Here is a 12,537-nt window from a genome sequence, read left to right on the forward strand (position 1 = left end):
CAGCGCCCTGCGGGGGGCGGCCGCGTCTGGCTGCCAGTGCCGGGGGAAGGCCCTGCCTGGCCTGCCTGCAGCGCAGAGCAACGCCGCTCTAGCTTCGGGTAACGCCACAGGAGGCTATCATCCCCTCCCGCAACGCACACCGGGTTGCGTATGCTTACACGCAGGAATATGCTAGCCCACCTCGGTCAGCAGTGCCAATCCAAAATATTGCATACAGTGATTTTTTCTGATACAACACATGCAGGTAGTTTACATTTACACATAAGGTCACTTTTTTTCACTTACAAAGCTTCTGAAATACTTTCTATGGTGCTGTTCTTAGTCTTTTTTCCATTTGGAGGGAAAACTCAAAAAAACCCAAAACCACAGTGTGAGAGGCCTGGGACTAACAGAGCTTGGACCCCTAAGAATCTGTGCCTTGCCTTCCCCTAACTCCCTTCCTCCGAGACCCCCAACACCTGCCGCAAAGCCACAGCATCCACCAGTACCCCGCCTCTCGACAGTACTTACCCCTAAACTTGAGGCTCCCACTATATCAGACAAATAGCTTATCCTGAACACACAAAATCATTACATTATACAAATACATTTTAAGTGTGTAGTTTACTTAGTATGGTTTTTTTGTGCAAGTGCTGATGTATGATAAAAGAGTTGCCACTTAACCCATTTTTATTTTGGATGTTAATATTAACATTTTTAGAAAATGGAATCAAAGGCTGGCCATAAAAAAATGAGTAACTATGTATCAGCAACCAAAGTCACATCTTTTTTTTCTTATTATTCTTTAATTTCTTCCTGGAGAATATGGCACGCTTCATAGCTGATCTTTTACAGATGCCCATCTTCACCCTCTTTACAGTTTTCTGCCTTTGCTTTTCATCAGCTCTGTAAAGCAAAAGAAGAACTTACTAATTAGAATAAAATGGAGAACATACGTCTACATTTGCTGGTATTTTAAATAATCTGTCACGTAAGTATATGAACTCAGAAGTACTATCACAAAAAGTGCAAGGAACATTCCATCTTACAATGTTATGACATCTAATCTTCCTAAAATTGTTTGCCCACTTTACTACCATTATTTTTCATTTATGTACATATTCAGCATTTAAACAGATATAGAAACTTTAAGAAATGCCGCTCATCGAGTACAAAAAAAGCACATACTTTCATGCTCAATATATAACATATGAATATACACTAACAGAAAGACTTAGAAGAAATTATGTTTAACAACATCATGAAGACTCCCGCAAATAACACAGGACCTAAATATAACTAGCAAGTTAATTGTTTTCTGTCTCTGACAAAGGATGTACTTCAAAACACAAAACATTGGTGTTTTTATTAGAAAAAGAAACCTAAGTTATCTTCTGCAATAAATAAGCAAAAGAAGTAACTGATGTGCCGAAAGGACTAAACCATTCCAGTACAATGGACAGAGTATCTTACTTGACAGAACAAACAGATGAGGTTTCGTAATTTCTGTTAGTATTCTTTTTACTTTTGTAAGCAAAGAAAAAAATATTAAGGGAGGGAATTTTTAAGAGATATGTAAACCAAAATAATGCTACCTTTTATCTCTAATACTCTATAACCAAAACTCAGATTAATGTCACAGCAGGACACAAAGAATATACCTTTAGTACTCCACCATCCAGCAGGCATCTGGTCAACCTCTTGGTACTGATCCAAGAGGTTAACTATCTGAATCTCACTATGCAACAGAGGTACATCTTTTGGGAGAGAAGATTTGGATTTCCACTGCTACAGCCATTCAGGTTTCACAGGCTCACAAACAAACAAGTTCAAGTTCACAAACAAACCCATGCACTCTGGAGAGGAAGTTACTACAAAAGTGCAGGCCGACTACCCTGAACTGGAAAGACTGAGACAACTGCTAGATCATCTCTTAGCAAATCTCCTTTCTTCTTTTCAGTTAATTCCACCTGAAGACCATAACACACATTTTTTTTTGTTTTTGATACATACAGGTACATGCTTGTGTATGTTACAGAAGCACAATCATAGCAGAATAAAAGTACTTAATGTGACCCTCATTAACACAGATCTTACATGGTAGAGATTCAGACCATACTACAGAGAGAACCTGAAATACCAGAAGAAAAAAAAAAAAAAAAGATACCACAACAAAGCAAAAGAGACAGGAAGCAATACAAACAGTGTAGTAACTTTTCTCTGCCCTTTCGTGAGGAATCCAAAGGGGGTCAAAGTGTTTCATTACTTTAATTTTGAATCTTCTCGACAGAGCTATCCCATGCACCATTCACCAAGTTTGGGATCCACATAAATCAGTTTTTGAAAGAAAAGCCACAGTTCAGGGACTGGGAGCCACAGCAAGTGACCTGCCCATTTTTTATCACGTCCTCCCTTCAGTGTAGACTACCCAGCAATAAACCAAGTGGGCAATAGTGAAAGTTGAAATCAGCACCCAAAGCCAAAAATATCTCTTTCCAAATCATTTCCATGAAATAAAAACTCATCTCACCTGAATGCTACCTTTAATTATATTAATGAAATAGCACACTTACTGGCAAGCTGTTCTGGTGCGGGAGAGACTGGGACAGGAGCTGCGTTTGTGGCCTGCCTTGCCACAAACAAAACAGCCAGCATCTGTCTTCTCACAAGCATGGTTTTGAAGAGTGCAGCAGTTGCAATTGTTACAGTGAAACCAAGCTGCAAAATAAGTAACATGATTCATGATCTTGAAAAGGTTTAGAATCATCATTCTGAAACTAAGCGTTAAATATAGGCTGTATTACCAGGTTTTTAATTTTGTGCTAGTTTTATAGAGATGGATGTAGTCAGTTTCTGGTCCCTTACTGCATTTCATAAGGTATCCAGGTACTTCATTAGATATACTGTGTAACTATTCCAGTGTAACTGAACTATTTTGCCATTAGAACTATTATACTGTATGCGATCACAAAAAAAATAGTCTAGATGTTAAAATGGACTTACAAATTGCTATTTCTGTACCAGCAACAAAAAAAGATTGCTTCAGCTATTTAAACACAGCTATAAATACATTTGTGTATGAAACATAATTTAATCATGCTCTTTCAAAAATTTTAGTAACCGCCTATTTGTTTATGTAATACTAATGAAAAAGTTTACAAAATCAGGAAATGCTTATATGACAAATCAAAATATTTAAGTTTTCCCATACCAAATATAAATGGGATTTAGTATGCCTTGACACAGATTTATCGCATTTCCACACAGTGCAAATAAACCTAAGTTACTCTGTGGCAACTTGTGAGAAATTGAGATTTTTCCTTTACTCTTTGTTTTCTGAATGATTACATTTTGTATCTTTCACAGAATGTTTTTCTATTCTGGTTTGTAATCTCTGTTTTTTTGGACAATAGAAGCATACTTAGAATTTCTTTTTTCTGTACTTACAGGGTTTTACACATTTTTTGCAAAGCACACAATGTTTCCATCGTCTACCATCCTACAAAAGATGAATAAATGTTTCATGTGTTTGTTTAAAAAAATCCCCACAACATTCCCTCTTAAAACTGAACTACCAATGTATGGTCCCCATTATTTACAGAAACAGGTCCTCTGTACGAAGCACAGTAACTTAGAAACAACAGTCCTGAGCATCTGTGACAACTGCAGCAAAATGGCTACATTTTGAAATTAGCAAGTTCTACAACTTCCAGAACCAAGAAGAAACATACATGTCAACAGATCCTTGATGAATAAAGGTATAAGTGGTATATAGCAAACTCTTCCTGACGTCTTTCCAACACAAAGGAATCAGGGAAAGAGAAATTAATTCCCACTGGGTTGTGAGTGATGTCCTATGAAGTTAATAAGTCTATGAAAGTGAACTGTTCAGGGTTTCCCAGGGAAATCGGTATCAGAGCAGGTTTTTACCAGATCAAATATTACAGAAATTATTATCTGACTACTGCTAAAAGTGCTATCCAGACAGAAGTCAAAATACTTACTTTTGACGTACACGAGTTGCATATCTCACAGTGCTGGTTACCAGAACTAACATACCGCTGACATATAGCGCAAAACCTAGGAAAAATAAATAAATAAATGTATTCATTCACTATTTGCTCACAAAGCGATACAAATTAATTTTATACAAGCTCAACAATAAACATAAGCATTTGCTAAATTAAAGATGATGGTTTTGATGTATAAAATCGCCACTTAGGCCCAGAGCCTCATAATCATTTAGACACAGTACATTTGAATAAATTCAGGTGCCTGAATTCAAATTAGCAACACTATCAGCAGTAAATCAACCAAATCTATTCCTTTGTCCTTGATGCTTCTGTTAGTGTTCATTCTATTAACTATTGTGTCAACCAAGCTGACTATCAGGCACAGCTATAAATCTATCTCGTAGACATACACACAGTATTTCCTACAGACAAGCTGAGGAATGTCATCGTTCCACACTGGAAAACATAAATTTCTTTTTAGCTGTCCGGTTCTCCTACACATTGTTTATAGGACACACAACCTTAGAATGAGACAAAGAAATGTGGTCTTGAGCCCGGCATCCAAAAGTTAGGTATGACAATACCAAACAGCACCATCCCAAAGTCCTTTAGAGACTTTATGCCCTAAGAAGAACATACTCTCCCAGTGATTTAAGTGTTAACACATCTTACCTATAACCCTCTTCTACAGGAAGTACAATCATACTTGGGGTGAGGTTCGTGAAGATCCTGACAGGGGACTGCCTACGACCTGTCTTACCATGTTTATAAAGTGCATGATTATCATAGTCTACCTAGAAGAACAGAACCATAGAAAAAGAGTCTTAAACAGAATGCTAAGCAGAGGCAGCACTACTTACATATTTATTATATGTGCCTTACGAAAATTTCATTTTTATATAGAAGACTCTAACTCCAAATTAGATTCCAAATTCTACAGCTAGTATTTTGTCTCATTTATTTTTAAATTTGTGCAACCACAGTATCAGGCTAGACTCAAAAAACTAAGTTCCTGATACTACAATAATCCTATTTTACTTAGCCATTTTTGCTTTTTTGCATGGGATACCTAAGATAACATTGCAGTTGTTCCATAAAACAGCAACCCATTAAAAAAATCAGCACTATACCATTTGGTCTATCTGGAAGTACAAAAGTTGACATGCATCTTAACATATCTCAGAATAATTATAAAGCTGCAAATCCAGTCAGCACTGGTTTTTCCAGCACTGCCTTCAGAGACTTGTCAAAAAAACTCTCATCTCTGAACACTAGCACAAGAAATGCAGACTCTAGCCTAGCAGGACTTTTCAATTTTCTTCCACAAATTTCCATTCTGCAAGTATGCACCTGTCGAAATTAATGTAAATTTTGTCACACTGAAAACCTAGCAGAAAGGATGAGTTAATGGACAGACGACAGGTGAATTAAAAATACATAATAAACTGTAGGAGTGTTACAAAGTCATCAAAGGTGTTGATATAAGAATTAGTCACTTTAAAAAGGAACATGTAAATATCTATAACAAAAAACAAGAATTTGAAAAACAGAGTACATTAGTTAATCCTTACAAATAGTTAACAAGACATGGCCTTGGAGAAGGAATAGACACCATAAATACCTCAAGCTAAGAAATAAGAAGGTAAGCTCATGGAGAACCAAATAGTTAATGAGACCAAACACAAAATTACTTGACCTATGTGTGAACTATCTTAATTAACATGTAAAAGATCCACCTTCCAGCAAAGAAAGCCCCGTACTAACAAAGCCCACTCCCCACAGTGTGTGAAAAGAATACTGCACCTTTAAATGGAGGCAAGGCTCCTAAGACCAATGAGAATTAAGTGTGACTAAATGTAATTGTAAGCAATTGTATAAACTGTTTTATGTCGCTTTAAGAGGTATGCTAACTTTGTGGTTTATCACCTAGCACCCATCTCCACACAGATGTGTAATAAACAAATATCTTAACTCTGTGTGTGGATCAGTCAAATACAGAATCTAGGCTTCACATGACATCAGAGGGTTTGCAGTACCTCCAACACAGTTAAAATGGAAGTTCAAGAAGGTGACCCATTTACAGACAAGTGCTACCTTTATATCTGCTTTCATTCATATTCCTGTTCACACTGCCCATAACTGAAATTTAGCAGATGCACTGGGTTCGTTTGTACCTGGTAATCCATCATATTGAAGGATGGAAAAAACTCAAGAATACGAGACTCAAAGAAGTATGGAAAAATCCAGAACATGGGCATCTCTTGGTTTTTATGACCTAGTAATGAAAAGACTTAGATGTAGTACCTTGTTTTTCTTTAGTGTACATGAAGCACGAAAAAAATTACAGTAAACATTCTTAATACATAAACGTGTATGTATGTCATGCTGGGCCTAGGAACCAATTCCCTTAGGCAACAGAAAGTTTTGGCTTTTTTTATATATGCAGAGCTGTAAGCTCTACTTAACCAACAACTCTTGTCACCCACCCAGGCTGCTTAGAAACAGGCCTGGTTTGCCTTATTCTTCTCTACCATTAAAGTCCATTTTAATTGCAAAGTAGATTTTTAAGAGTTTTGTAAAAGTTTTTAAGAGAGACATAGAGAACTAGGTATCATTAAACTAAAAGTATCAGGAAAGTAAATTAGACATATGGTAGCTGATCTTCAGAAATTATAAGATGACAGTGTTTACATTCACCCGGATAGCATGAATCACAAACTTTTAAACAGGTACTTTTCCTTACAGTGATGTTACAGCTCAACCCACCTATCTGACTGTAATACATACCTTCTTTTTCTGTCTCCTTCCACATCGCCATCAGTTTTTTAAAACTAGAAGCCAGTGCTTCCACTAAACCTCCAAATGGGGGATCAGTTACCATAATGACTCTTTCACCCTTGTCTTGATACAAGAATTTCCTACAAGTCTCACATGCAGCCTGTAAGAAACAAGAAGTTAATTTCCAGAAATACAGATTAAAGAACTAGTAAAATATTGTCTTTGGCAATAAAATTATTATTTTACTAGTTTCAACTTGGAAGATGGAAGCTGTTTTCTCTTGTGGAGGTGAATTTCCTCTTGTGTAGCATTTAAAAAAACAACCAGATTTGGAGCACTGAGAACAAGTGCCTTCTTCAGTTAGATAGAGATAATATATCAAGGCCAGATGCAGTACAAGCTTCCTAAGACAGCCTTCTTCCTAAAGGTACTAAGTTTAACTTGGAAAAAAAGATGTTATTCACAGCAAGAAAGCAAAGTTCAGGCTCAAAATACATTTTATTTATGCCCTTCAGTTTTACTCTGTAAAGCATCATCAAAGTAATGGGAAAAAAATCAGTCCACTGAAAACTGACTCAATCCATACTGGTTATAAAAATACAGTGTTCAAATTTTAGCAATCCACCATGAACCCTACTATTGAAGGAAATGTAAAAAGCTATGTATTTACTACCATCTTGCAGTGTTATCTCATCTATTAACTTTCCAAAACCAGATTTTTAATACTAATATGCATTCAAAAGTGCTGCGATTCAGTCCTTGAATATACAGCAATACAGTGTCATTACAGGTGTCACACCTTGAAAAAAACACTACAGTGTTTATAATGCAGATGAACAGTCTTGTTTTAAGTGAAAAATACAAAATTTGAGTACAGTAATGGATAAAAAAAATTCAAACGTAAGACTTTCAGACCAGCTTCCCATTTCATTCTAGATGGTTCTTTTTTTTTTTCATGATTCCCATCAAAATTAGGCTTTAGAATGGAAAAAATATGAAAATTATCTACATAGTGTGAAAGGTATTGCAATAAACATGTTTATGCAATTCAGTGGTGGCTTGCTAATAATGGCAGAGAAAGAGCAAAGGCGGAGTGAGTATACTACTGGGATAAATGTTTGAAATGTATGTTTGGAATAGAATTACACTGATTCTACAAAGCTACAATAAATGTCCTACTACAGCTGCAGGTTTCCTAATGAACTCAAAATCAAGCACTTAATGTGGTATTTAAAAAGAAACAAGAAATTCAGCATTTTCTTTAACCTTTACACTAATTCAACCTCATTTTATGACAATAAGGTTAACCTTTCAACCTTGCTTGCCTGGAATAAAGCGGAAAACCCTCCTCTTCCCTCCCACCTCAAGCACCAGTGAACAAGTCCCAGGGCATCCATTGGGCTTGTTAAGGCTGGGAATAAAACAATTAATTCTGTTGTAGCAACACAAGAACAGGGCTAATGTATATTTATATACAGCAACAACTCACACCAAACTGTCATTTTAAAAAAAGCAGCAGTTAAGGTGTATAAGTAACATTAGTTATTATCATAAATTTAATAGGCAACATTTTTTTTAACCAAGTGGGAATTACTGAAAAGGCACTGTTGATTTCCAGTACTAATGACCATTTTTACCTCATGACAGTTGCTTTCTAGTAGACCAGACATGACTATCTTACAAAATTCTGCATCAACAACATGTATTTCTTTATAAAGCACTCAAGAAATACTTGGCCTTACCTCTCCTCCAAAAAAATAATGATTAAACATGTTGTAGTGGCAGAATTCATCCTCTGTGTAAAACTGTGAATACCTGTAAAATAAGTTTTAATAGTAGTAGAAAAATATAAATTACTTCTTGCCTGCCCTAAGGAGCATTTACAGTAAAAACAAGGCTTTAAGAAAAACACCACCTTTGGGTTCTGATTACTGGCGAAACACACCAATACTGGGAAGTTAAGTACAATACACACATTTGTGTATGTGTGCAGGAACACAGACACAGAGACAGGAAAAGGGAAAACAACCACCAATCTAGCTTTTAAAGCAGTAAGAACACAAACCTATGTACATACTCTTCAGACAGATAAACGTTTATCAAAACCTACCTGAAATCAATATCTAGCAGAAGGCTTCTAACCCTGAAATCTTCTTCTTGTGATGCTTTTGACTGGATCATTTCATGAAGCCTGAAGTATAATTGGAGCAAAGAAATTTAACACATAATCATTGGCTTCAGAAATTGTCTTGCAAGAAAAGAATGCCTGGTACTTTACTAAACCTAAAACCAAACAGACAGAGAAAATGCAGTAATCTGAATTTGGATGATTGCATTTGGCTAATATTCAAAGTTAGAAAAATATGTTAGTCTTAACAGATGAAAAGTCAGTGGAGCCTACTGGATCACTATGAACAAAGCAGAAGAGAGAGTAAAAACCAAAGCAGAGGAGGGAAGGAGGGGGCAAGAGAGGGGGGGAGCATGAGCGTGTGTCTGTTATTTGCAGGGCACCTAGAGTCCTCTCCTGTATCTTATAAGCTCAAGACAAGACCCCGCTTAGATGCCTGGATAATCCCAGAAAACTGAAGCATAGTGAACCTCTTATTATGGGAGAAGCCTTGATTATTTAACTATTAGTCAGCTGCACAGTTTTGAGAGCGAAATATTAGTTGGAAGTGTAACAATTCCCTCTGACATACCTGGGTGTTCCAACAGAGAGCACTCGTTTGAATCCTAAATCAATAATAAGATCCAGTAGGAACTGGCAACTTCTGTCTGTAAATAAATACTGTGCATTTGTTTTTTTATTCTCCAGCGGATACAGAAGTTGACTGGGACTTTTTAACTGGGCAGTGGAGATATCACACAGGAACTGGTGATTGGAGTGTTTTTCCCATTCAGCTGGCAATAGCAATTGCTGGCATTCCTGGCAAAACCTCCTCTCTGACAATGGCAACAGAACAAAACTCTTGTACCTGTAAAACCAAAAGACAACAGGGAACTAATTTTGAAAAAGCCTCTATAAAAGACATGAAGGGGAGGTATAAAGGGGGTTTCAAAAGAGTTGAGACTTTTAAACAGACCATGCAGCTTAAGCTGCTTTTGCAAAACTCCACTATCTACATGCAAATGAAGTAATATACTGGCCAAATATATTGAGAGTCCCCATAAAATAACTAGATTACAGAGTGAAGACTCCATATCAACTACCAGCAAGAGCAGTCCTGTATGTTTATATACAAAACTGGGACATTATTTGTTACTGTATTACCTTTGCTTCTTTCCACAATGTTAACACTGCTACTTTCGCACAGTGAAGTCAGGAATAATTTTTTGAACCAAAACTGCTACTGACCTGTTGTTGGCACATTATGAGCACTAACGTAAGAAGAACTATACATTAAAAAAACCCATACAGTTCCTGGGCTGAAAATACCATGCTTTAATCAGATGTTTCATGCAATTTTCCCATTGCAGTCAGCCAGTTTTTCTAAATCCCTCTGGCTTCTTTTCTTATTTTAATGAAGCCTGAAATATTATCTCTACATTCAGTATACTTAAACTTGTATTACTTGATTTTTACTGAAGAAAATATACATAACAATACCTTTCCACATTTTGTCTGTGTGTGAAAGGAGGCTGATGATTTCTATTATATTCTTCACGTGCTGCAAGCCTCGCTTCTGACACCTGTAAAATTCATATATATAAAAAGTTACAAAATGAGTAGATATTACTCTATATTGTACGTTAAATCTCAATATTAAACAGAAAGGGTGCATCAAAGGTCTCATTCTTTAGTTACTCTGCATTCACATTCCTTAGATTGTTGTTTCAAAAGAACAAGAACGACTGCAGCAGAGGCACGCTGCAAAACAACACAAGTCTCTCATGAATTTAAACTGTGAAAAAATAAATATAAGCATTTCATTCTTCTACAACATGTAATACTCTGAGAAAAACTTACATGATCACGATGAAGACAGAAAGAGGTATACTTTCCATTATTCACACATGCCAGCAGTTGCATTCCCTCTGAATAACTGTATGTGATCTGACCCTGAACAACTTGTAACAGCAGAAAAGTTGCCTAAGTCTTTTGTGTGTTTTTATTTTAAAAGCACAACAGTCCTTCTCTGAGTCTCCTACTTTGCTCCCACAAAACATACTTATGGTTTAACAGAGTTCCAAGACGAGTGCAAAACTTAGGGAACTGATTTCTTTACAGGGGGAAGACAGTGAAGTACAACAGAACAAAAGACACCTGATACAAGTGGCATTCAAAACGAAATTTCACTAGGAATGTCATTTACACCTACACAACCAAGTGATCAACCACCTCATCTTCTCTTTATACAACTTTTCAGTAGCAACCAGCACAGCAATGAACTGCTTACGAACCTGATTCACCTCCAGCCTGCCAGCCTGCTGAGGATAATGACCACAACACTGGACATTTTTATAGGAAACCGAAAAAGGAACACAAAATGTAGTGGACAAAAGCTATGGGAATCTCACTGTGAATACACATCCATCCCAATTTTTCTACCCTACAATTATCTGACCAAAGTTCTTAGACAAAGAGAAACTGCTACAGATATTCTAAGACTATCGAGTATCGCGCTGGTGCCCACCCTCTCGCTATTTTGTATATCTCACTGCCTGCCTGTATCCACCAGATTTTCTCTGTATTAATCGCGAAGATGAAGCCATCTTGGGACTGGAACTATCCTATTTTGTTCAACATTGCACAGGATTAGCAAACTTCATACCTTGAATACCGAAGCCTTTTGGCAATACAGTAACAAATGCCAGCTCTGCTCAAAACGTACGCTGCCCTCCTTAACGGTTATACTTGAAACGTGTTATCTTGACATAAGTGCTCCACTAAACAGAAACTATTAGACAAAGTTTACAAAACAGCAATTGCCACAAATTTCCAGAACAAAACGTACTACTTTTTTCCCTAGTTTTAAATAGAAGGGAAAAAAACCCCAAATATTTACCATAGTCTTAAGCAGCGCTCGCTTACCTTCTCATCTTCCCACTGGAAAAAGTTACAATCTTTTCTATCCCTACAAGCCGAACAAGCATAAAATCTCCTCCCACCTCCTCCTCCTTGGCCGGTCTTCACGAACAGCAGAGCGGGCCCTGAAGGACAAAGCTCAGTTACGGGATGACACGCAGGGCACCAGCAGATGTTTTCACGCCTCCACTGCAGGCACCATGCTCCCAGAACCAAGCATTAACAAAGCGTTGCGTTAAAGGGCCTGGAATAACTTGGCAGAAAATATTTTTTAGATTTTCCGACACAAAGGCCGCATTAAAACCCAACCGCTGGCAGGGGAGCCGGGGGCGCAGCTGGAGGCGAGCGACAGAGGCGCTCGGGGACGTGCCCTCCGCCGGGAAGGGCGGCCACCGTTGCCAGGGCCCCGCAGCGCCACCCCGGCCCACTCACCGTGCGGGCAGCTGGGAGCGCTAGGCGCCAGCCCCAGCAGCGCCAGCCCACCGGCCCCCGGCCGCTCCGGGCCGCACACGGCCGCAGGCCCCTCCGCGCCGCCATCCGCCATCTTTCCGCCTCCCTCCCAGCAGCCCCCGCCACCGGAGCACGGCGGCACGGCGCAGCCGGCGCCCCCCAGCGGCGCGGCGGCCCCACCTCCGCGCGGTAAAACGGGCCTTAGCGGCAGGGCCCGCTCCCTGCAGCGCCGAGCCCGAGCCCAAAACCCGCAGTTTTACGCAGTGACATTTATTTTCTTCAGTAGGCGTG

At 38.3% G+C, this 12,537-nt stretch overlaps 1 protein-coding gene across 2 annotated transcripts; it reads right to left on the bottom strand.

Moving 5' to 3' along the window:
* Positions 1-584: 584 nt before the first annotated feature.
* Positions 585-12,365, bottom strand: ZCCHC4 (zinc finger CCHC-type containing 4). 2 transcript variants are annotated; one of them, XM_040588137.1, is made up of 13 exons: positions 12,229-12,365; positions 11,803-11,921; positions 10,378-10,460; positions 9,470-9,745; positions 8,881-8,961; positions 8,513-8,585; positions 6,780-6,930; positions 6,167-6,267; positions 4,665-4,786; positions 3,984-4,059; positions 3,427-3,478; positions 2,553-2,697; positions 585-885 (listed from the first exon to the last, which is right to left on the bottom strand). In XM_040588137.1, the coding sequence occupies exons 1-13, from the start codon at positions 12,338-12,340 to the stop codon at positions 759-761; spliced, it is 1,518 nt and encodes a 505-aa protein (XP_040444071.1). In that variant the 5' UTR covers positions 12,341-12,365; the 3' UTR covers positions 585-758. The 2 variants fall into 2 exon arrangements, with proteins under 2 accessions (XP_040444071.1, XP_040444079.1); XM_040588145.1 differs by lacking the exon at positions 11,803-11,921 and having other exon boundaries at positions 12,229-12,362.
* Between the last annotated feature and the right edge of the window lie 172 nt (positions 12,366-12,537).

The sequence above is a fragment of the Falco naumanni genome, chromosome 1 (genome assembly GCF_017639655.2).
Source record: "Falco naumanni isolate bFalNau1 chromosome 1, bFalNau1.pat, whole genome shotgun sequence".
NCBI lineage: Eukaryota > Metazoa > Chordata > Aves > Falconiformes > Falconidae > Falco > Falco naumanni.

Excerpts from the sequence above, each read along its gene's own strand:
- ZCCHC4 (XM_040588137.1), bottom strand. The coding sequence starts at position 12,340 with ATGGCGGATGGCGGCGCGGAGGGGCCTGCGGCCGTGTGCGGCCCGGAG. Across the intron at positions 6,931-8,512 it reads ATTATTTTTTTGGAGGAGAG|GCTGCATGTGAGACTTGTAG; the intron begins GTAAGGCCAAGT and ends TGTTTCTTACAG. Across the intron at positions 3,479-3,983 it reads GCAACTCGTGTACGTCAAAA|GATGGTAGACGATGGAAACA; the intron begins GTAAGTATTTTG and ends CATCTTTTGTAG.